This window comes from Mchenga conophoros, linkage group LG3 (genome assembly GCF_057382185.1).
Source record: "Mchenga conophoros isolate Kocher_MC1m ecotype Shallow Benthic linkage group LG3, M_conophoros_male_GT1.1, whole genome shotgun sequence".
In the NCBI taxonomy this organism is placed as follows: domain Eukaryota; kingdom Metazoa; phylum Chordata; class Actinopteri; order Cichliformes; family Cichlidae; genus Mchenga; species Mchenga conophoros.
Genome location: NC_140528.1, coordinates 77,960,321 through 77,985,142, shown reverse-complemented (window position 1 = coordinate 77,985,142; position 24,822 = coordinate 77,960,321). Strand labels below are relative to the sequence as shown.

General features: G+C 39.6%; 2 protein-coding genes across 3 annotated transcripts; both read right to left on the bottom strand.

The window, feature by feature from the left end:
* Positions 1–8,004: 8,004 nt before the first annotated feature.
* LOC146580622 (uncharacterized) lies at positions 8,005–9,186 on the bottom strand. 2 transcript variants are annotated; one of them, XM_085269648.1, is made up of 5 exons: positions 8,690–9,186; positions 8,560–8,598; positions 8,333–8,443; positions 8,210–8,244; positions 8,005–8,125 (listed from the first exon to the last, which is right to left on the bottom strand). In XM_085269648.1, exons 1-5 carry the CDS (start codon positions 9,051–9,053, stop codon positions 8,015–8,017), a joined length of 660 nt encoding a protein of 219 aa, XP_085125774.1. In that variant the 5' UTR covers positions 9,054–9,186; the 3' UTR covers positions 8,005–8,014. The 2 variants fall into 2 exon arrangements, with proteins under 2 accessions (XP_085125774.1, XP_085125775.1); XM_085269649.1 differs by having other exon boundaries at positions 8,215–8,244.
* Positions 9,187–18,832: 9,646 nt separating this feature from the next.
* Positions 18,833–20,416, bottom strand: LOC146580621 (uncharacterized). The gene is made up of 5 exons (XM_085269644.1): positions 20,380–20,416; positions 19,635–19,979; positions 19,374–19,478; positions 19,258–19,292; positions 18,833–18,952 (listed from the first exon to the last, which is right to left on the bottom strand). Exons 1-5 carry the CDS (start codon positions 20,414–20,416, stop codon positions 18,833–18,835), a joined length of 642 nt encoding a protein of 213 aa, XP_085125770.1.
* Positions 20,417–24,822: the final 4,406 nt, after the last annotated feature.

The following is a 24,822-nucleotide window of genomic DNA, read 5'->3' as shown; positions in this document are numbered from 1 at the left end:
TTAGTTCAGCTGCGTGTCTTTCCTTTTGTTATATTTCTTTAAGAGTTCAAAATGTGTTAATTACATGAATAAAATGTAATTTTCTCTGTAGCACTTCATGGATTTCATAAGCAACAAACCTTAGTTGTTCACACAAAGCATAAAGGTAAAAAACAATATATACAGTGTTATCTTAATTTTAGATGTCAAAAAGTATTTGCGGCTCCCAGTGTTTTCTTTTGCGTGGAAACCGGGTCCAAGTGGCTCTTTGGGTCTTAAAGGTTGCTGACCCCTGACCTAGTCTAATAATTTTCTTGCCTGCCTGCTGTAAACCAATCAGAATCTGTTGCTCTGATGGTATTGGGGTCTACTTGCCAAATAGCTTATTAATTATGTATCTCAATAAATGCCCAGTTCTTAAACAGTGATCTTTCCTAAAAAAAGTGACTTTAGTCACACGATTTCCATCTTGGCTTTGCTCAAAAACATTCTCTTAAGTAATGTCTCTCTATCTAAATTTTAGCAGCCATCAAAAGGCCAAAATATTAAAAGGGAAACCATCAATAACCATCAAAATTGCCACAGATTTACTTCCAGAATCCAAATGGATGAGTTTTAGTTGACAGTAGTTACCAGGAGGTTACCAAGAAGCAAAACACATTAAAGAAGCTCTCATTTTTGGTGTAATTGATCATGTTCTCATCACACAACACAGCGGGATCAATACTGAGCAGTATGGACACAATTGTCCAGACCTGATAGATGAGAGCAGTGTAACTGAACTAGATGATGCCCAGCCAGCTGTAATGACAAGATTATGGGCAAACTCAAAGTAGCAACCCAGTCAAGAACACGACTCCCCTGCTCATTGAAAAAGGGCCATCTGAGGAAATGCTTGCAGATGTAAACACTACTCTATAAATACACAACATCTCATAAGTTTTTGCAAAACGGTTTTACTAGAACATTACACACATTTACATTTGTGGGCACACGTAAACAGAAAATAAATTTAAACTAAAATTTAAGCCAGCAATGGACAAATATCCTAACCCATTGCAGGCCTGAGCAGCCGATGCTTGAGTACGATGGATGTTAACAAACACACTGTCCTTTGTAGTGTGCAGCACAAGAAAACTCACCTCAGCAGTCCTCACACCTTTATTGTTGTTAGCAGTTCTACAAACCACTCTGTTGTGTTGTGACGCCGAAGAGGGAAACCACTCTGAAATGTGGTAGTGCAACACACAGCCCAACTGTGTTTCACTTGGTCTTCGGGAGAAACACAGTTAACAACCGATTTTTACTGTTTTTCTCAAGTGTTAGTAGCTAGTTGCTACTAGCTGCTCACTCAGTCTGCCATAGAGCATGAGCCACCTTGGCCTATTGCTATTCCTCTCTCAGGTAAATATACAAACAATTTACAATTGCAACAAAACAGTCCATCATGCAGTAAATGACATGATAGACATACCTTTTGTATATTATATTGTTACACCAACAATGGAAACAATGAAATCTTAAAGTGGTACAAATTATTCTTATTCAAACTGTAAGTTCAACATGTTAATGAGCTTTAAACACTGGGGTTTTAGCTCGGGGTTATACCAGTCACTAAGATTCGCCAAGTGGCCAGCTCTAGGAAAAGTCACGCTTGTGGTTTCACGCTTCATCCATGTATGGATGATGGAGACCACTGTGCCCATTGGGACCTTTAATGGTCCAGAAATCCTTTTGTACCCATCCCCAGCCTGGAGTCTACAGACAATCCCTTGGACTTCAATGCGTGGTTTGTGCTCTGTCATATATTGTCAATAGGAGCATATGTAGATTAGTGTGTGTCTTTTCAAGTCATTTACAATCAACTGAATTTACCACAGGTGGATTCTTTTCACAACTTTTAGAAAGATCTGACAAATAACAGGATGAATTAGTTAGTTTCTTTGGCCAAACTCCATCAAGCGGCTTTCTAGAAAGGCTTGTCAAAGCAAGTTCAACCGACTTTGAGTATATTTATCCTGAGTTAAGCACATGCAGCAGTGCCAATACGGCTCTGATGTCAGAATTTACCATGGCAATGAGTAAATAAAGTACAAATCCTCCATTTCAATCCAGTGATCTGAGGAATATGAAAATTGTAAGTGTTGATCGTTTAACCTAAAATTTGAAGAGAAGAGGAGTCATACTAATCAGCTTGTGCTTATCTGTCATCAACATTTGCTCTGCTCTTAGCCTTTGTATCAACTTTATAAATCAGGAAATGTAACCTGGGTTCAGCCAGCTGGTTTAGGTGCAGCAGGAGGCGAGCAGGACAGCTATTTGTTTAAATTAACATATGATAAGAAACAAGTAGGAACTTTGTGTCAAACTACTGCGCTTTGTTGTGGTTTCGTTGCAGAGTTGAAGGCTGTCTTTGTCTTGCTTTCGATTTTGCTGATACATAGTGTTGTCACCACAGTGGAAAATGGCGGGGGGAGGATGCACAAAACCTGCTTCCTGAAATAAACACAATAACGACTGTGTACAGAAAAAAAACGTGCCGGTAGAAAAGTCAATTAGAAATTTTAAAGATCTGATGAAATTAAAATAACGTCCAATGAAAACACATTAATGTATGTTACATAACTTTGGTAGAAATACACATGTTGCCACAGAACTCGCTTTCATCTTTTAATCAGTAAACTCTGGTTTGCTCTTGTTCATAAAATCTCCAGCAAAGATGATGTGCTTTATAGAAGTAGCATTATTCTTGGTCTTACAGTCATGCCCATTTGATGTTTGCGGTCAGGGTATTAAGTCTTCCTGTGGCACACTTTATTTTAGATTCATAACACATTTTCATTCAATCCTACAATCCTTCAAGGGTGAAGGATTTTAATTTTCTTCATTATTTATCATTAAGTCTGTACAAATACAAAGACTAGTCAAAACTGAGCGGGACAAGTTTCATTGCTCCTTTTTAAACTTTGTTCTAAAGCTGTATTGACTGTGGAGGCCTTGTCATTTCAGTTGTGCTCAGACCACACTGCACTGTCTGTTCCTGTGAATGGGTGAGTATTTCCCCCTGAAGACTATTTGACTCTCCCTGTGAGAGTTTGACATACAACAAGTACGCCCTTATTCTGTTTGGATGCAAACCAATTAAGACAAAAAATAGATATAAAAAAAGAATAGATACACGTTTTTATATTATAAACACAGAAAATCCATTTTACCTGTTGGCAGAATAAAGCAACATGAGTTTCAACGTCATCTCTCTGTTGCTGGACTTCTGCTTCTTGTTGACAGAAGCCTTTGTGCTATTTCAGTTATTTCAGGGCACAAATGTTTTAAATTAGGAATTTTGAATCACATACTGAAACAAGCACAATCTGCGCTTGCTTAAGTGTTCTAAGTTCATGAAGGTCTCCTCAGGCCCTCCAAGGTTTGGAGGCCTATCTCCACCCACCACCACTTCCCCTGCCGGTGGCGGACTCCCTCAGGTGTCGGTGTGTTGGTGGTTCTTTGTGTCTGGGGGTGGGCGTCCGGGTACACACCGGCTCACTCTTTGGCGGCCGCTTGTCGGGGCCTGGGGCCTGGGGCTCGCTCGGGCCCCTTTGGAGGTGGGGTGCCCCCGGCCTCTCGGCCTAGGGCTCGGTCACTCAGGCGCAGCTGGGGGCCGGCGGAGCTCACGGGCGCGTCACTGCAACCCCCCCTGGCTTCTGCTCCGCGGCTGCTGAGTGAGCCCTCATCTGGGACTCTCCTCAGCTCTTACTGGAACAGTGGCGCGGCTGCCCCTCTGTTGGTCTTCCTTGGTCTCTTGTGTTCTGGGGGCCTCTGGATGTCTGGAGTTTTGATCTCCTCCATACCCGCTTCACACCCTGGAGGACGGGGCTGTGGCCCCCCCACACTCCCTAGCAGATCATTACATGGAGAAACCTTTGGAATGCAAGCATGCTGATCCACACAGGTATGCACACATGGGTATTCACAGACGCGGACTAAAGCTTTCTTGGCTGCTGCCTCAAAGCACACTGTGCGCTGTCTATCTTGCGTGCTGCACAATATCGTTTATTACTTAGTAAATACTGATATCTATGACTAGCTAGTTTATTGTGATGGTGCTTTGCTTTCTCTATTATTATGTTGCTCTTTGTTGTTTGCTGTCTCCTCTGTTTGTTTGTTTGTTTGTTTGTTTTTTCTCCATACAGGTGACCCAGGAGTTTTTTTTTTTTTGTCTCTCTTCCCCCCCCTTCTCACCGTCTCTTCTCCCCTTGGGTTTTCTTTCTTTCTCTCCCCCTCTCTCTCTCATTCATTCCCCCTGTCCTATTTATTAAAAAAAAAAAAAAAAAAAAATGACAAAGGATGAACTGAAGCTCTGCCATCACGTAATGTCGCATACTGCTGTTTCTGATGTCATTTAAAAAAAAAAAAAAAAAAAAAAGGAAGAAAAGCTATAAAACTTGTGAAAATAAAATGAAAAATAAAAATCCTAAAAAGAAAAAAAAAAAAAAAAAAAAAGTTCATGAAGGTCTCGTACTATAAGACAGCATGGGTTTAAGAAAAGTCTTTATAATAACCAGTATTATAATATGGACTGAATATTCTTCAGCTAATTATATACTGTTTGTATACTGTACAAACTTGTGTTTGCAGATTTAAATTATAGGAACACATGCTTTCAGGCTTGATCTGTGACCTTACAGAGGTGTCATTAAAGCTGGTTGAGATTGCCATTTACTCTCACATAGGCATAACACACACTGTGGGCTACAAGACAACCACAGACCATCTTCAGCCAGCCTGCACTGTCCTAAAAGTAAGTTAAGGAGACATGAGATGAATTATCAGTGCTATTCAGTGTTTCATTAGTGACCTTTAGATTAGTCAGGGCTCTAGAGTGCAACCAATTTGATCGCAAATACGACCAAATTTTTCAGTGGTGCGACTAAAAAAACTATTTGGTTGCACCTGTGCGACAAACTGTTCGGGTAGCAAAAAAAAAAAAAAAAAAATCTGCAACCTTCCCTGTGGTCAACAACAGACACACATTTTGCCCCTATCGTGGACTAAACCAATCAGAGATAGTAAGGGGCAGGACCTCTCTGATTGGCCGTGGTCCAGTTGAAAGTGCAGGTGGAAGTGGGAGGTGAGTAGCTTGAATAAAGCGATATTATTCATTAAATCCTGAATCGACTTTTAAATATAACTGTGTTTTGCCAGAAACGCCAGATTCTCAGATTAAAGCTCACAAAACCATTTCAACAACAACCAAACAGCAGATGAGAGCAGGTACACGGACTCCACACAAAGACGTAACACAGAGCGGACCCGACGCATCAGAATCAACTTTGTCTTTCTCGGCTTTCTCACCCGACGGCCCGTAGACGGACACGCTGTCGGAGCTTAGCGATTCTGATGCGTCTGGTCCGCGCTGTGATTACGTCTTTTTGCGCTGATTCTGAGCTGCAGGTTTTGTCTCTCTCCAGCCAAAATCCACCGAGCCAGCAGCAAAGGAAGCAGCAAACTGCGCTTCACATTTGATCAATGTTGTCATGAATTTTGCTGTTTTGCTTCCACGACTATTAAAATCACACTTCGTGCACAGCTAGCTCTCTCTCTATCTCTCTCTGTACTTCAAGAACAGTTTCCCAATCTCTGTTTTCTGTATTATTCATTCGCTTATTACCCACCAGTCTACCGTTGTTTACAGCGCTGTGGCTGCGTTCTTTTTCTTTTCTTTTTCTCTTTTTCACTTAAATGATCTCGGACAAGAAAGCCTATTTTTTCTGTTGTTCAATACTGAAGAAATTTAAACTTTATATGCAGAACATTGTAGAATATTTTTAAGGTTATCTGCTATAAAAAGCCAGGCCAGGAAAATCTCCTTCATGTTTTTCTGTGTTTTATTCTCAGTTACTTTCACACAAAGGCATCTGCTGTGATGTTCACAATTCTGATGAAGTCAGTACTGATAAATGATCAGAATTATAATATTTCTGACTGTCTGAGGCTAAGTTGAATCGAATCGGGACTTTGAAAACTGGAATCGAATGGATTATAGAAATCAGTGATGATACCCAGCCCTAGTGAGCAGCCTAGGCACGACAGAAGTGGATGTAGCTGTAATAGGAAAAGAACTATTGCTAACTTTTCTGTTAAGTTAAGGCCTGATCCTTCTGAAATTCATAGCCAGTGCTGTGACACGGTGTCATCAATCTTTGAATGCTGAAAAAGCACAGTGTATCCAGAAAAACACATTATATTATATAAATTATTATAAAATTTGTGTGCGCCTAACTTTTGTGCCGGTACGCCTAACTTTTTAAAGTTAGGCGTACCGGTACGCCCATGGCAAAAAGTTAGTCTAGAGCGTCAGTGTCATACAACTGGCAAGAAGTAGGATGATTTACATTATTATCATTGAACATGATTATTTAATCTTAATAATACTCTGTTATGACTTCTACCACTAGTTTCATTTCGTGTACATAGCGTTTCCTGTCATGGAAATGTCTGTACTCTGTGGGGAGAGTATGATAATCTGACTGACTCAGTGCGGTTAGACTACAGCTTAGAGACGATTAGCTCCAGCCTGATGTCCACAACCCATATAAGGAGATAAGATGGCCGCTCTCTCATTTAACTAGCCACATTAAAGACTGACGACAGAATGGACTAAGCTACTTAAAATGACTTGTTGTCATCACTCTGGTTAAGTGGTGCAATGATTTTATTACCTGCTTGCTGCAGGACACCAACCCCTGCTTTATAGCTATTAGAAGATTGTGCTGATACAGCACGATCTACGCCAGGGGTTTGCAAACTCCAGGCCTCAAAGGCTTTAGATGTGTCCTTGATCCAACACACCTGATATAATTGGCTAAAGGACCTCCTCAACATGTCTTGAAGTTCTCCAGAGGCCTGAAGAACTCATCATTTTTGCTATATAACTTTTGCACTGTCCACTTCCTGCTGTGACAAAACAAATTTCCCACGTGTGGGACTAATAAAGGTTATCTTACCTTATCTTATCATTTGATTCAGTTGTGTTGACCCAGGGTGAGATTTAAAAGCTGCAGGACACCGGCCCTTGAGGCCTGGAGTTGTCCACCCCTGCTCTACGCAAACCACCAACTAACATCAGCAGGCAGGCTCTCGGGTGGAACCCCCAAAATAAGTGAAAGAGAGGCCGCCCAAGAAACACCTGGTGACGAGACCTTGAGGCAGAAGCAAAAAAGATGGGTTACAACTGGAGCCAACTAGAAAGAATGGCCTAGGGCAGAAATCTGTGGAGATCTACCTTTGGTGACCCATGCCCTGGGAGGAGTGACGGGCAGCAGTAGTTGTAGATTACAGCTATTCTTATATAAATATTTATAAAAGTAGGCATTGGGACTGAAAATGCTGAAATTAAAAAATGAAGTAGAAGGCTCTTAACAAAGACACGAAAAAGAGAGCACATTACACCAGCTTTACTCCCATTACACTGGCTTCCGGTACATTTTAGAATTCATTTTAAAGTCTTAGTACTGACTTTTAAAACACTGAGTTGTGACGCTCCTGCCTACATCTGATCTTTTAGATCCCCATGATTCCTCTGGCAGCCTGAGATCATCTAATGAAGGCTGTTGGTAGTCCCACGAACACGTTTTAAGACCAGAGGAGATAGATCTTTTAGAGCAGATGGAAGCAAGATGCTTTGCCTTCCAGTTCTTAATACTGAAACAAAACCCATTAACTTCTTTACTAAATTATTATAGAATAATACTATATAGTAGTATATTAGAGTAGTATTTCTTTTCCCTACTCACTCCTGCACAGCTGCAGATCTCCATCTCTTACAAAATGACAACCTGAACAGTCAGTTAATGTCATAATAGACACTTCCTGAAAGAAAAACCTGATTTTATTGTTCCAAACAAGACAACATTTCATTAAACGAAACTTTGTCAATGTATCAAACATTTTTTCTACATTACAGTAGACTCATTAACTACACACAAAATCCCAGTTGCAGATTTATCGGAAACCTTATCAGTGTTTCCCCGAGAATTTACTGGGCTACATAAAAAACACGAGTCTCGACTTCTCTCTGTGATGCAGGCCTTCTCTTTACTTTTGCTGCTGGGCACAAAGTCATTGCTGCTTCATCAGAATCCAGGTTCTGAAAACAAGAACTCAGAGTTACAAAGGTCTCATCATTTCAAATATTGAAACACATTATCATGGACAGTAAAAATGGATTCACCTCACTTTGCTGTAGTATCTGTCCTTCAGCAGCAGCTTCACCACAAAAACAAAACATCCAGTCAGTCATGCCAAAATCTCATTTATAAATTAACCAAAATTAACCAGTGGCTGTTTCTAGTACCTCTCTGTAGTGTCCAGATTTTAAAAGCCATGGCGATAACTGCGTTTATAAGGAAAACAGTCAGAGGAGCCAAAATCAGACCGGCCAGCTCTGATATTCCATCACACTCTTCTACAAAGACAGAATCATTGCATTAGTTTAAGTTCAGCTCTCGGTCTTGGTCACTTTCTAACAAAATTAGCAAGCAAACATAGAAACCAGATGATTAGTAATTAGGCTAAACTTACTTTTGGTGATGCTCTCAGTCTCATCAGTATCACTGAAGTCTTTAAATAAAGCGAATATATAATTTGACAAAAAAATAAATAAATGCATAAAGGACTGAAACCTCCCACAAAAACTTTTAAATGTTCTTACCTTTAACATTTAAATGTATCACGTTAAAAACTGGAAAAATTGTGAAAAATCCACAGAAATAAGGTCCAGAGTCAGATACACGTGGGTGTTTAATTTTCAAGAAGATAGTAGAGCTGTTGGAAGTCATTTCAAACGGTCCGTTTTGAAATCCATCACAGTATGCCACACTTTTATCAGCTCTGAACATGACAGAGATACAGCTGGCCATGGTTCTGTTGACCAGTCTGAACCAGAACGTTAAAGAACTGTGCGTGGAAATGTTGGCGCATTGCAGTGTGACTTCTTCACCTGGACGGACCTCCACAGTCTGAGCCCTGCAGACTGCAATCAACACTGAAACAATAAAAGTAATATAAAAGTACATTACCACTTAATTTAGGTAAATAATAAAAGCAACAGCTAGGTAAACATAACAAAAATAAGGTTAGCAGTGAAGTTGAATGTAATTACAAGTCAGTACGCACAGAGGTTGCAGAGACTTAAAGTCGACATCAAACTAAAGTTCATTACTGCACAGACCAGTGAACCTTTGAAATGTCTGGGGCTGAAGTGAGACCCAGGAAGTGTGTTTTTACACTTAAATGGGTGGGTGTTTGTTTTTTCTTCTTCTATTTTTAGGTCTGCCCACAAAAGCTAGCATGATGTACTGGACTTTTGTCAACTGTCAGTATTGCATGAACACACTTTATAAAACTGTCCTCTAGCCTGAATGTCCAGGTTGTTTATTCACGTTTTTCTAAATAACACTATATACTTGCGAGCCATTTCATTGGGTAAACCTTGCTAGTACCAGATTTGATCCCCCTTTGGCTTCAGAGCTGCCTTAATACATCATCAGAGGTGGAAAAAGTAAGGACTTTCTTTACTTCGTCAGACATACTGACACCTGGATTAATAAAATTCCAGGAAAATGGTAAATGGCCTGTATTTGTATAGCGCTTTTACTAGTCCCCTCTAGGGACCCCAAAGCACTTCACACACCCAATCATCCACACATTCACACACTGGTGGAGGCAAGCTATAGTTGTAGCCACAGCTGCCCTGGGGCGCACTGACAGAAGCAAGGCTGCCCTCCTGGCCAACACCAGTAGGCGGTAAGTGTCTTGCTCAAGGACACAACGACCGAGACTGTCCGAGCCGGGGCTTGAACCGGCAACCTTCGATTACAAGGCGAACTCCCAACTCTTGAGCCACGATCGCCGAGTGGTGGAGGACAGTGATGAACCCATGATAGGATTAATGTGTTATATCTGAGACATGATTAGTGTTTTGGAAACTGGGTCCAATTCAGTAGACAGGACAGATGTTGATAAAGGAAGAGCAATTGTTTTTGAAATATTAGTTGGTAAGATTAAAGGTAGGGGAAGATGACTGTAAATTCCATAATATTGTGATATTATAATATAATCTGTTGTGGGTTTTCTTTCACTTTCTTGGTGCTGTACTGCATTTAAAAACATTATGCATGTGCGCCACTGCTGCAGAACTAAAGCGCTGGGCCAAACTAATAATGACTGAGAGGTCTGGATGAAGGGAATTTACTTTCATATTCCATATGGATACAGTTAGTGAGGATAGCTTTCTATTATTAAATTTCCTTTTCTTTCAAATGATATTCCATTAATAATAATAGCTTACCTAGTATATGCAGAATAAGACTTCTCCTTATCTGTCTTTCTTGTTCCCTGGAAAGTTCTTCTTACTGAGGGCCTGACAACAGCTGATACTGTTCCTCAGTTATATTATAATATAATCTGCTGTGGGGTTTCTTCCACTTTCTTGGTTCTGTACTGGATTGATAAACATTGGTTTCCTGGTTTCCTACATAATCTGTTGTCACATATCTGCCAGCTTCATGTGCTTTACGCAACCTGAATTGGAGTGTCCACTCATCTGGGTTCTGGGTTTGCTGTGTTGGGAACCTTGATTTAGATTGATATCCAACTTCATAATCATAACAGCAGACTAGGAGATTTCTCTGTCACTCATTTTTCGTCCTCAAGCTAGCAATTAAAGAACCATTTGTTAAAGCTAATATCTCTGGCCTGCTGGCTTAATAACTCCTTTAAAGACAAGGACTCAATGAGTAGGGCACTTTCAGAAAAAGTTCATTATAAAGTAAGACACGCAGCGCATAAGGCATTCATTACTTGCAAGGTATAAGCATAAACAGGAAAACCCTATGCAAGTGCTCGATGGGGCAGTCCCACTGAGCCCTTTTATATATCTTTTACACATATAAACCAATACACACTTATCCTGGGAACAGAATGCATTACCTTCCTACACTTTACTTCAAAGAAACAGATCAGTTACATTAGAAAATCCTTTGTTGCTAAAAAGACTCTTTATTTATATCAGGCAAAGAAATAACTATAGACAGCAAAGAGTTGCAATTAAATGTTTTGTCAGTAATGCTGATAACAATTGAATAGCAGAAAACAGAGAGGACACGATAGAGAGAGATGCACTTCCTCAGCTTACCTGAAAAGACTGCCGCATCACCTTCAGAAAAGGCACAGAGATCTTAATTGTGTATAACTGAACAATATTCTTGCTGGGATTAAAATATGTGTTTTTTTTATTCTCACTGCTTAAAGCCTGTCAGGGTTCCTGGGTCGGTGACCCAGTGTTTTCAGTTGTGTTCATGTTCAGTTTATTTTGCCACTTCCATGTTCTCACCTCCTGCTTTTCCTGTGTCAGCTCGTCTCGTGTCATTAGCCAGATTATGTTCAGCTGTGTACTCACCGGTCTCTCATTATCATCCTCATCAGTCTATGTATTTAAGCCCTCTCTTCCCTTCAGCCCTTGTCGTGTCATTGATGTTCCTGTCGTCTCTCCGTATGTATGTTCAGTTAGTCAACCAGCCAGCCAGCCAGCCAGCCTTTCGTTCCTGCTTTGTTCATTCACCCGCTCCAATAAATCCTCATCATTTCTGCACCGTGAGTCCTGCGTTTGGGTCATCTCTTCCACACCTCCACACACAACCCCTGACAAAGCCACAGCTGGCAGTCATCACATTTACATGACATCATGTAAATTCACATTTACATGCAACTTTTACAGTACATCCTAACATACAGTTTAAATACATAAAAAAAAAAGTTAACCTTGCTTGTTACTTGTTCTTTAATCTTCATACACAGCTAAGTAGCAATATTTTATTGACAGCTATATTCTTTGCTTACACATCTGCATTCTTGCCTTAAAACATCTTTAAAGTTTAATGTTTATCAGAGAAACAGTAATATTTCAAACTTTACTTACAGTTGTAGCTGCTCTTATGTGTCATTGCTGCTTTTGTAAGTTTCAGATGAAATGCATTCTGGGCTACCTGACTGCACAAAGTGCACACCAGTCACCACTGATGCATGCTCAGTAGAATGGGCGGAGTGGGAACAAATCTGGACATTTGTAGCGTACCTGGCTTGATGCATACTTTGAATTGGAACAGTACTTGAGAAAAAAGAAAAGAACACATACTTAGTAAAGTATAGTCTCAGTGTTTATTTCCAATCTTATTTTGATAGTCTCATCCTGTCTCGTTATTTAGATTCTGTTCAGCTGTGTTCCTCAGTTGTGTTCCTTCTCATCTCGTCTTATTTTCCTTGTTTTCTTTGTTGTGTCCTCGCTCTGTGTTGTGTGAACCCCTGTTCGGAGGTTTCTCCTCAAGAGCTCTAGTTTGTGAATGCCTGCCTCATGTTCTGCACATGTTTTGTATTTTTTGCTTTTTGAAGTTTTCACCATTAAAGTTGCTTTTTAAAAAAAAATAAAAATCTGACTGTCACACAGTCATTACATAATAGATGTAGTCCACCTGTATGTACCTTCCTGCACTCTTATGCATTATCCAGTGTTCCTCTCTCATCACAGACATTTCCGTGCTGCTGGCAAAATCCATTACCATGTTTTCTCCTTATCACCTCTGTTCCCTTCACCTTTCTATTGAAGTCTCCTCCAATCATCAGTCTCTCCCTCAGGGGATACTCTCTACCACTTTGTCCATCTTAGTTCACAATTCCTTTCTCTTCTAGTACTTCTGGGACACGCACACTGACAACATTCAGTATAGACCTTTTTATGTCCGGCTTCAAAGTCATGATCCTTTCTGACACTCTCTTCACCTTCACAACACTAATCACAAATTCTTCCTTAAAGGTTACTCCTACTCAGTTTCTCTTCCTGTCTACACCACAGAAGAACAGCTTGAGTCCACCTCTAGTGCCCCTTAGCGTTGCTTCCCTTCCACTTGATCTCCTGCACACACAGTAAATGTGCCTCTCCTCTTATATAATCTTATATGTGAATTTTGTGGACTTTTTTATTGATAAAGGGTAAGGACAATGTTTGTAGTGGTTATTCAGTTATGTAATGTTCTTGGTTTTTTCCCCCTGTTTCTATAAAATATGATTAATTCTTTCCAAAATAACCTGTTGGAGTATTTTGGATTCACGGTCAGTCTATCTTATGTGACTGACTGAGATGTTAGTGGAGTCAGTTTTGCATTGATGGGAGCTGCTCCTGCTGTGTGTTGCTAACAAAAGAACTGAGCCTGAAGCTGGCAACATAAAGTTTGGGAGCTCAAAAGACACGTTTTAGAAGAGGGGGCTGCTTCAAGGTCAGAGTGTAAGAAAAACAGCATATTTTCAACTGTGCATTTTGTAAAGCTACTCTAGTAAAATTCAAGAATGAAAATATGAACTTAGGTTCACTTTAATTACCTTCATTTGACTTTATTTGTTCCGCACATCAGACTTGGTGGTTCTTTTGTGTTTGTCTGACTTGTGTTCACACTACAGCTTATTAACTTTTGTGAAGTGCATTTTAACCCCGAGTTTAGCCAGGAGTCAGAACGTGTCTGTCAGACCACTGCATGCTCTCTCTTTCAGTTTCTCTCTGATTCTGATCTCTCTCTCTCTCTCTCTCTCTCTCTCTCTCTCTCTCTCTCTCTCTCTCTCGTTCATCATTAAGCAATGGCAGAGCCTCACTCACTCTCACTATGAGGTAATCTGGGCTGTTCAGAATTTTCCACACTGGCTCCTCCTCCATCAACCACCACTTATACTGTTTTGCCCTTCGATAAAGAGCTACTGGAAACTGTGGGTGCAGGGTTAAAATAGTTACTTTCTGTCTGAAGACAACATTGATTCCTGTTCTGTTCATGGCTATAAATTTATATAGTCAGACTTCACTACAAAGCAAAATATGTTGCTGCCGTGTCTAAAAGCTGCTCTGCTTCTGTGGTATTCTTGTATACAGGCATTGTACTGGGAAAGATTTGCAAGACGTGTTTTAATGGATTAAAGATTTGAACACTTAGTCAGCTAAGTGCAACATTTTGACTCTTAAGATGTATGATGATTTTCTTATAATAGATAAGGCTTTTGCCTTTTTTGAAAATATGAAGGGTACAATTTTATAAAAGAATTAAGTGCACCAGTTAAACAATTTGTCATGAAAAGGCTGTGTAGCAGGCAAGAGGCAGGACCCAAATGCAGGACTCTCAGACACTGGACTTAAACTCAAAATGCAGCTTTATTCGCTGGAAACACGTTTCAAGGCATTGACTTTACAAAACAAACCAAAAACCTCAAACATGAGCTCGAAACTAAACTGGACTCAAGAAACTAAAAACTAAGGAACATGAGCTAGAAAAAACAACCAGGAACACAACAAGAAAACACACGGCAAAAAAGAGGGTAAGACGCAACACAGGGCAAGAAAAAAACAGGATTAAATACACACCGGAGCAATCAGGGAATGAGAGACAGGAGGGAAACACAGCTGGGAGAAACCAGACAAAAAAGGTAATATTGAGCAAAAACATGTACATTATAACAAGTTAAAATGTTTGGTGACAAAAATATGTTGACGAGACCAATGTCACATAAGAAACCATGTTCTTCTGCCTGTTTCTCTAAGTTTAAGCTGAAGATTTTTCTCCTGGCCACTGCAAGGTTCCAATCTAGATGCAACAAAGGAGTGCTAATCTGTAGCACCAGTAACTTGGGTATCCCTCGCAGAGTACGTTAAATTTAGTAAAACATGGTCAAATGATCATCTTTTCCATTACATTCACAACTTACCATTTTTAACTCGAGATACCTTTAGCCTGTTTAAATACACACACTACACAAGTGCACAGACCACAGGTAATAACAGAAGTGACCATAAAGCAGTCTAGCTGTTGGGAGTGAATGAAAAGAGTTGATTCTTTAAATATATATGTATGTATGTATGTGTATATATACATATATATGTATATATAATCTTTTCTCTAAGTTAGAGGAAAAAATAAGAACACCCTTTACTGCAAAGTGACTAAGAGGTGAAAAACAATGACTATAGCTATAAAGCATAAATGATGTCACCATTTAAGGTTTGAACTGAGGACATTTTGAAGCCACAGTGTTAGTGTTCTGGTAACAGACATGTCAGATACAGGCTACAGCTGCATGTGTTGTGAACGTTTAAATCCAAAATGTCAATATTCCGATGGAACAGTTTTATAAAGGGTAAACTTGATAAAAAGATTTAAGCCATTTTTTAGCACTGTATCCTGTTCTATATTTAAGATATAAACTATATGTTCTAATGCACTGATCATCCTTTTACTCTGTTGTCCAGCTTGGATCACTGTAAAATTATAATTGTAAAATGTCAGATGGCTGGTCAGTAATGTGACAGCAGCATGACTAAGACTGATTCTCCTCTTCTTTTAGGTGATTCGATGAAATAAACAAAAAAATCAATTCTCAGGCTGGATACTAGATTCTGTAAAAAGAAACAAGAAAATTTTCTTATAGATTTGTCTTTGACTATGTCTTTGAATTGCACAAGTGGACTTTTTAAATTAAACATGAAGAGATAGGACCGAGTTCCTGAACAGTACCTGTCTGAAGCCTCATTTTGATAACAAGGCAAATGATGACCTTAGTAAGAACAACAGTCACAGCGGTCAGAATTAAGCTCGTCAGGTTAGTTGTTTCATCAGCTCCTCCTACAGGAGAAATGCCCACATTTGAGTTGAATAAAACATTTTGTGCAAAAACTGAAAAGATTCTTCAAATGTGATCCAACCTCTTCACAGTACTGCATTACAATCTACCTGTACTGATGCAAGACACACATCTGTGGTTCCTGTGGTTAACTCTCATATGAAATGTTACATCATTCTTACCTTGAACCTTTAGATATGTTGAGTTGACGATCACTGGGTGTCCGTTTATATAATATCCACTTGTTTGATTTTGAGGAAGATAGTCGAGATGTTGGATGTCAATTCAACTTTTTCATGTTCAACTCCGTTGCAGAGAACACTGGGCTGAGCGAAATTATAAATTGATGAAATACAAATAGGCGAGGTTTGGTTGACTAGTCTAAACCAGATTGTGTGAGTAGGAAAACTGGAAAAGTTGGAGCACAGCAGTGTGGCATTTTTTCCAGGCTGGACTTCCACAGTCTGAGAATCTGAGCGGGAGATCCATCCTGAAACAAACAGCAAAGAAATGTAGTTCTGAGCTGTTAAGACCAAAACAGATACTAATAGACCTCAACAGTTTTAGTAGCTCATAAATACCATTTTTCTTCTGGTTATTAAGTAAAACATTACCCTCACCCATGGAATTCATTTGGAGAAAGACTCATTGCCAGTACTTACCAAGGCTGAAGAGAAGTACAGCTGTTCTCATAATAAAGCTCATCGCTGTTCTTAATAACTGAGCTTCACTAAGGAAGTTTCAATAAAGAACAACTTCTATCTGTCTCGCCACTGAGATACAATAACTTGCCCACAAAATGTTGCAGCACAAACATCTGCATGAGCACCAAAATGAATGAGGTGTGTTTTGCCTGTTTCGTAACTCGCATTGTTAACACCTTCACCACTTCTTTGGATTGTGATCTCAGTGCTTTGAAGCTCCGTCCCAGCATGTAATATTGTAGATTTTTAAAGCATGTACCAAGACTGAGGCCAACATTGTCATCAAGTCTTTACAAGATTTTTTTTCCAAGCACAGTTTTCCTGTAATATATAAGGAGAAGACAAATAAAATGCATTAAGAGATTTGACAGAAGATAAAAGATCGGAATTAGTTTAGCAAAATCATAATGAATACATAAATTTACCACTGACGAGATTATGAGTAGTTTCTTTCTTCTACATACAAATACAAATACTCTTACTTGGCATTTTACTAGGGATACCTTACCTGGTAGGACTCCCACCCCACACTTCCCCACCCACCTTTGTGGTAACATTGCTGTGGTATAGATTCAGCAAGCTGCTAGAATCAGTCTTTCATGCACGTTAAGGCAGCATCATTTCACTGCTGCAGATTTAATGATGGAATCATGTCTGATATTTGGAGACTGTGGAAACCATTCAAGTCATGTTGATGAAAGCAGTCCGAGATCCTATGAAATTTGTGACATGCTGCATTACCCCACTGCCATGTTTCTCAAACTGTGGGGTCGGCCCGCCAATGGACGATGGCTTATGGTGGGGTGCCACAGCTAAATGACCATCAACAGATTGATGCATATAATTCTGGTTATATGCATTAATCTGTTGATCTAAACAGCCAAAAAGAAAGACATCAAGCATTTGTGCGAAAGCAACACAGCTTATTTGCATGTGGTTTTAATGCAGAGCTTAATGTTCATCTTGCTGTGGCTTTCAGTTTAGCTGATGCATCGTTTTGCCACCACGGCGGAAGATGGTGGGTGGATGGGCACAAGCATGTTCATGACAGCCAGGAAAGAAAGCTGCACACTTTGTATTTCACTCTTACAGTCACTGTTAAACAAAATTAAAAGTAAACTGAAATCACTTTTATGTTTCTTATCCTAAAACTTGACTACATGAATTTAGAAAAAAGAAAAGAAAGGAAAACACTGTTGACTGTTGTTGTTGGCAAACAAAAGGCTGTACTCATACTAAGCAATTCACATTGTTCTTAACCATGGTTGCTTTCATGTTCCTTCATGCCAGCTAAATATAGCTGGGACAACTCCCATCTGTGCTTTTAGGACCAGGACATCCTTGTCACGGTCCGGGTGAGTGGCAGTTTTTCTCCACAGAGCTGTGGTCTCCACCTCTGGGTGGAGCCCTCATCATCTCACCTGTTGTCCACACCTGGTGGTTCCAGCTGTACTTAAGACAAGAACACCTAACTAGTCTTTGCAAGTTCATCTGCTAACTCACCTTAGTGCTTTGACTTCTAGTTTCGCAGTGCTTCAAGTTCTCCTTTATGCTTACCTTGTGTTTCCTTGTGTTTTAGTCTTTTCATGGATCTCCATGGATGATTTACCTCGATGCTGGTCATTGCTGTGGGTTACAAGCCACAGTTTCATGCTCTTTTTTCCCTTCTCGCCTCATCTGCCTGCCCTCCTGTCACCGTCGTCCCGGATGAGTGGATCACCCAGGCTGGACTCACGCCATCTCAATTGAAAAAGGCTTTGATGGCAAGGTTATCTGAAAATTCCAGTTTTTGGAAGCTATTAAGGTTCACTACATGGAGTTTACAATAGGCAGAGGATTAGCCACAACTCATCAGTAAAGATATTATATCTGTTGATAGACTGGTAGTTCAGTTCAATTTTACACATAAGTTATGAGCAAACCAGAAAAAAACTCAAACACATTTTGGTGACGTCTGTTTTATTACAACCTGCAAGTCTGTTGCTTCAGCTTCAATGAGATTTTATGTGTGATTATATACATGCATTTATGTACTAAGATTCAAGTTCAAAATTAATTAGAGGTTTAACTGCCCACAGAAGAGTCTGTAGCTGTGGCAGGTGGATGTCACAGTGACAAGACTTTGCAGCAACCAAACAGCTAACTCCATAGTCTAAAAAGCCGATGCAGAGTCTGGCCTCACATACTTGTAAAATGGTGCAGAACTTTTACCAGCAACAATATCTTTTTCATTGACTCTCAGACCACAGTTGCTGTCTCTTCATGTCAAACAAGGTAATTATTACACTACAGCAGAGCCACACTCACTTTCACTTAAGACAATCTAAGCTATACATCAAAGTCCTCACTAGCTCGTCCCCCATCAACCATCAGTGACAATTTTTTTTCTCAAGTAATGTCAACATGTGTGAGAGATCTTTTGTGTTGCTTTTCCTGTGAGTCTATCTCGTAGCAGCGTACACAACATTTGGCTCCAGCTCTCTCTGTGGTGCAGACCTTCTGATTTTTGTTCTCAGAGGGAAACTCAGTGCTGCATAGTTCATGGCACCAGAGTCCACATTCTGGAATGAAAATGTTCAAAGTCACTAATCTTGCACATTATTTATTCATCTCTTAACATCCACTAGGTCAGAGGCAATCTGTGTAGACTGATGTGTAGAGTTAGACAAAATTCTGCTCTATTGGGAATACAGACACACAAAGACTGTAATGTTTCATTTGAAATTCATGAATGTACATTTTCAGCAACATAACTCAAACCTAATTCAAGACTGATTGCTGGTGACTGGTGGATGTTAACAGATGAATGATTGAATCAGACAATATATAAATCAATCGATCTGAATCTACGGTTTAAACAGATTACCTCACTGCGTTGTGGATTCTGTCCATCATCTTCAGCTATTTGATAGAAAAGCTACATCTGTTAGTTATTCACTAAAAACCTTTTCATGTTTAGTTTAAGTTTAAGCAAATAAATACCTGTATGAAATTTCCTGATCTTGACAATCAGACCGATGATGACCAGTAGAAGGAAAACAGTTAAACTGCCCAGGATCATAGTGGATGGATTTTGTGATGAATCCTCTACAAGAAAGACATTTTTTTAGATTATTTAATAAAAATAAATAATAGGAATAATAAATGAGAGTATTATTAGTTCTTTGACAAGTACTAAAAATAGTACATATCTTAATTTAATTTATGCTGTTAATGAATCAATAGAGAAAAAAACAAGCTTACCTTGAACCTTTAAATTTGTTGCACCATAAACTATAAACATTTCATTCTTGAGTTCACCACAGAAATACAGCCCAGAGTCAGATGAATCCACTTGTTCGATCTCAAGAAATAGCACAGAGATGTTGGATGTCATGTTGAATTTGACATTTTGAAATCCTTCATAGAAAGTCACATTGCCCTCAGGGCTGAACATAGATGAGATCCTGCTAGCGTTTGGTCTGTTGGTACTTCTGAACCAGAATAGGTGAACAGGACAACTGCTAAGGTTGGAGCACTGCAGCGTGACTTCTTCACCAGGCTGAACCTCCACAGAGTGAAACTCGAAGGCTAAGACAGAGATCCAACCTGGAACAAACAGCGAGCATTAATGACATGTACATAAGGTTCAGTCCTGCTGGATTACTGTATAGAAGTAAATGTAAAAAAAGTGATAAATGTACTTACTGAAGGTGTAGAGTAAAACTAGTTTCATGTTTATCATTGTGACACACAACACTACTATTTTACCTACTGAACTTTGCTTCAGTAAAAGTGATCTCTAGGTAAAGAGGCGGGCTGTGCTTTTATATGTTTAGTCAGACTGACAGTGACGGTGCTTTTAGGAGCACGAGTGCAAACTGACACTGAGCAAGACAAACTGGGTATCATTAAAATCCAGCTTTAAAAAAAAAAAAAAAAAAAAAAGGTTCAGTTCTGCTGGATTACTGTATAGAAGTAAATGTGAAAAGGTGACAGATGTACTTACTGAAGGTGCAGAGTAAAATTGGCTTCATGTTCATCATTGTGACAAGCACCGCCTCAATGTCACTAACTAAACTGTGCTCTAGTAAAAGTGATCTCTACGTAAAGAGGCGGGCTATGCTTTTATATGTGCAGTTAGTCAGACTGACAGTGACGGTGCTTTTAGGAGCACGAGTGCAAACTGACACTGAGTAAAAAAAAAAAAGAAAAAACGTGTTTCATTAAAATCCAGTTTGATACCATGTTTCATGTAAGTTTTGGGGTAAAGGGCTAACTGTTTACCACATACAGAGTTTTTTTGAGATTTTTCAGGGTGTGCCAGAGGTGTCCAGACCATCCTCTGGGACTGGATATCCTCCTTCATTGTTCTCACCCCACTGGGCACTCTCACCTCCCTCAGGACTCACCATCTCCAATATGCAAGGAAGCACAACCCACGGCTAATCATTCACTTACCTTCCTGCCCAGTAACCTCCCTCTACTCTGATGCAGAGCTCCTCATTCCTTGGCTCTCCGTGTGCTCCCTGTGTTTAAGTGTTTCTCCGCCCTTGATCTTCCTCAGCTCTAGGTCCCCTGTTTACGTTTCAGTTTCTAGGCATGTTCTTGTCCCAGTTCACATTTTGTAAATAAACCTTGTCAATAATTCAACTCGTGTAGTGAGTCTGCTCTTGGGTCCCATTCTCATATTTCCACCAGTTCATGACAGTACCTTAATATCCAAAACGTTAACTTAGTATTTTATTAGGAGTTACCTGTGCAGTGATGCTAAAGTTAATGATACATTAAACCAGTATCTCTATAAATGCACAGTGACTTGAGAGTAGTAGATTCAAATGTATCTAATTGTGACACTTTCACATGGTGTGGTTTTCACATTTAATTTCACATCTTAAAATGTAAAAAAACAAACAAACAAAAAAAACAATAGCAGACTAAAGGTTGTACAAGTGTCACTTTACTATAGCTGAGAGCAGTTAAGCGAGTTTGTGAAGTTAAGTGTGACCAGTAATCTGGAGTGCAGTGAACCACCAGCATCATGTGACCTGGCCTACTGTATGTGTGCTTAGCACAGATGGAAAAAAACACTGTGAGCAGCTCTTCTAACCAACTCAACTCAGTCTCCACTGTCTCTGAACAAAGTAGCAGTTGCAGAGTTACCATAACAAGTTCCATGATCAGATCAACCCTAACTGACAGTATACACAGTCCTCATTAATGTGTATGTAGATCTTCATATATAATAATATGTAGATCATTATATATGAGTTTTTGGCCATGATTCTTTCTTAAATTCATTTTATTTATTTTTTAAGAGCTACATTTTGAGGTGGGTCATTCACGGATGCTTTCAATTTCTTTTTGTTTGTTTGTGCTCTGAAGTCACAAACAGTCATCTTGTCTTCATATTGCTATTTGCCTTGATTTCTGCTGAAGACGGCTTATTGTCAAGGTTGACTGAACAGAATCGGGTGCAGACTTGAGGAAAAGTGCAAAGATGGTTTATTTACAAAACACAGAGTGACCATCAGAGATGGGCAGTAACGTGTCACAAGTACAAGTAACGCATTACTGTAATTCGATTACTTTTTTCAAGTATCGAGTAAAGTAAGGGATTACTATTGCAAAAAAGGTAATTAGATTACTGTTACTTTCCCGTAGGAACGCTGCATTACTGCGTTACTAAAACCGTGATATTTTTGCGAGTGTCTCATGACAGTGATGTAAGCGAGTGCGACATTCGTGGCAACAGCTGTGTGCAGAGCAACAATGGATCATATATTGAGTGCGGGAGAGAGTATGAGCGTGCAGCGTTTAAAGCGTGGAAGTACTGACCTTACTTTGAGTTTAATTCCGTAAAAAGTGACGAAAACATTAGCGTCCGCTGTTCACTGCATGGGAAGAAAACTTCTTTTTACAGCAAAAAACACCATAATTTCCGAGCAAGCACCGAGTGCGCTACCAGGGAAATTTACAGACAAACTTGCGGATTCTTCCACTGACCGCTGCGGCACACCTGCACCAGGGCAAACATCAACCTACTATACAGGTGAAAATAGAGCAACAGGACCGTTGAGTCTTTGATTTTATTTATGTTCTGCTGTGTTTTACTTGCATTTGTTTGAAAGACTGAGTGTAAAGACAAAAAATATTTTATTTTATGTGCTGGAATGTGCAGAAAAATAGGTTTAAATGTTAAACTAATTTCTTCCAGTCAGTGAATGTTGCATGTAATTAAATTTTTGCTTGATGCATAAAGTTAAAAGATTAAAACTAATAAAACAAGTTTTAAAAAGAGACTTTTTCCATTTGATTACATTTTGTGTGATGGATTATGCAGAAAAAGTAGAATTGGGCTGAAAGATCTATCGCTTTATTGCCTATTCAGGTTGTAAATCGTGTTTGTAAAAAGTAACTAAGAATCAATTACTTTTGAAAATAAGTAATCAGTAAAGTAACGGGATTACTTTTTGGGGGAAGTAATCAGTAATTAGTTACTGATTACTTTGTTCAAGTAACTTGACCAACACTGGTGACCATATGCAGAACGTGAAGGGAGTTCAGGGGTTCAGGGTTCCACAGGGTATGGTGAAGAGAATTCCACACACACTCTCCGATATGCTCCCACACTCCTCTTCGGTCACGCCACTCATCTCTTGCAACTTCACTTACACTCAGGAAATCCAGGGATGAGAATCCTGGATGTGACCTGGAAATCTATATACAGAACAGATGAGAAATCAGGACCAGGAATATCACATGGAAACACAAGAGTGGGTTTGAGCTGGGCTACACTAACGTGAGTAGTACAACTTTTTAAGCCCTTGCCTTAAAATGTTGCCGGGAGTAGCAGCGTAAAGAGCCACAGGTGAGTACCTGCTTCCAGGTGTGTTGGCCAAAAACGGAAGCCCACAGTGAGCTCCGCCCAGGTGAGGATGAGACAGCAGAGAGAGCGAGAGAGAAGAATAACAAATAGCTGTAGCCTTTTTGAGCTGGCCGGGCAGACACAGGGACCATGACACTTATAGCTGAAATGTGTCCATTTATTGCACTATAAGAAATATAGTGATGTGTCTTCATAGAGTAAACTTTTTTGTTTTCTCTTTTTTCTGATTTAAAATGGTAAATAGCCTGTATTTGTATAGCGCTTTTCTAGTCCCTAAGGACCCCAAAGCGCTTTACACAACCAGTCATCCACCCATTCACACACACATTCACACACTGAACTAAAGTGTGAACTAAACTAAAGATTTTTAACCCGTATCATTCCTTGCACTACTGCTTGACCAATGGCTGACTGTATGCTTAGACTAATAAGCAAAAAAGTGCAAGTGCTCCTAAAAATACCAATTATCAGTTTCATGGGGGAAGCAATCAAATTCAATACATTACTAGTTTAATGTGTGTGTGTACTGTATGTCCACATGTCTGGTTGTACATTAAATACATAAAGAAACTTACATAGCAGGTAGAATCAATTTACAGTTTACAGTCCTTCTGTCAGTTCTGGTTGGCTCAATACTTTCTATCTGTGTCTCTCTCCTTATCGCTCTACCTCTCCTCTGACTGACTCTATCTTGACTGAAAGGTTTGGTTATTTAGTTATATATAAGCAAATTCTGAAATACATTGACCAGCCTTGTCTGGCACCAACAACCATGCCATATTCAAAGTCATCTAAATCACCTTCCCTCCCCTTTAAACTTCAAAAGGTTGCCTTGACCTTGACTATATGCCTATATCTGGTGGCAGCCATGTGCCATGCATGCCATGTTGGCTTACAAGTAGCTTAACAGGTATATCTACACAGTAGAAAGTGAGTGTATTTTCGTAATGTGTATACATTAGTGTTGATATTAAATGTAGTAAATTAATGTTAAACATGGCTAAATTAAAGAAGTCTCTGTCTTTAACAGTAACCCCTGTGAACCTTAACTTTAGGCTTCACATTTCATTTCAGATAGTTCTAGCATTGACTTTATTTGGTGTCAGTGAAAGCACATATTTCACCCGCTCTGCCAACTTTCTGTTTAAGAGTGCCAATCTGTGAACCAGCACCCCAATACAGGAAGTCTGGATCAGGTCTTTGTGTAAAAAGTCCTAATCTCTAAACCTGTTGGTATTAGCCAGCAGGAAATGCAGAGTTCACTTGGTGAGGGCACTCGACCTGTGATAACTACATCTGTTATCCAGGTGTCTACACTGCCACCTCTGATAAAAAGCTGATGCACCGTTTTGTCACCACGGCAGAAGATGATGGGTGGAGGGGCACAATCTGTAGCACGTTCATGATGGTCAGGAAAGAAAGCTGCGGCCTTTGTATTTCACTCTTACAGTTACTGTTAAACAAAATTAACAGTTAAATTAAATCACGTTTGTGCATTTTATCCTAAAACTTGACTACATGACTTTAGAAAAAAGAAAAGAAAGGAAAACACTGACATTGTTT

What these genes read in the sequence shown, in the direction of transcription:
- LOC146580621 (XM_085269644.1), bottom strand. Translation starts at nt 20,416, where the DNA reads ATGATGAACATGAAGCCAATTTTACTCTGCACCTTCA. An exon ending in AACAAATTTAAAGGTTCAAG is followed by an intron (nt 19,479 to 19,634) that starts GTAAGCTTGTTT and finishes TCTTTCTTGTAG; the next exon opens with AGGATTCATCACAAAATCCA. An exon ending in GATCAGGAAATTTCATACAG is followed by an intron (nt 19,293 to 19,373) that starts GTATTTATTTGC and finishes TCTATCAAATAG; the next exon opens with CTGAAGATGATGGACAGAAT.
- LOC146580622 (XM_085269648.1), bottom strand. Translation starts at nt 9,053, where the DNA reads ATGTACTTTTATATTACTTTTATTGTTTCAGTGTTGATTGCAGTCTGC. An exon ending in GATACATTTAAATGTTAAAG is followed by an intron (nt 8,599 to 8,689) that starts GTAAGAACATTT and finishes CTTTATTTAAAG; the next exon opens with ACTTCAGTGATACTGATGAG. An exon ending in AGATACTACAGCAAAGTGAG is followed by an intron (nt 8,126 to 8,209) that starts GTGAATCCATTT and finishes TCTTGTTTTCAG; the next exon opens with AACCTGGATTCTGATGAAGC.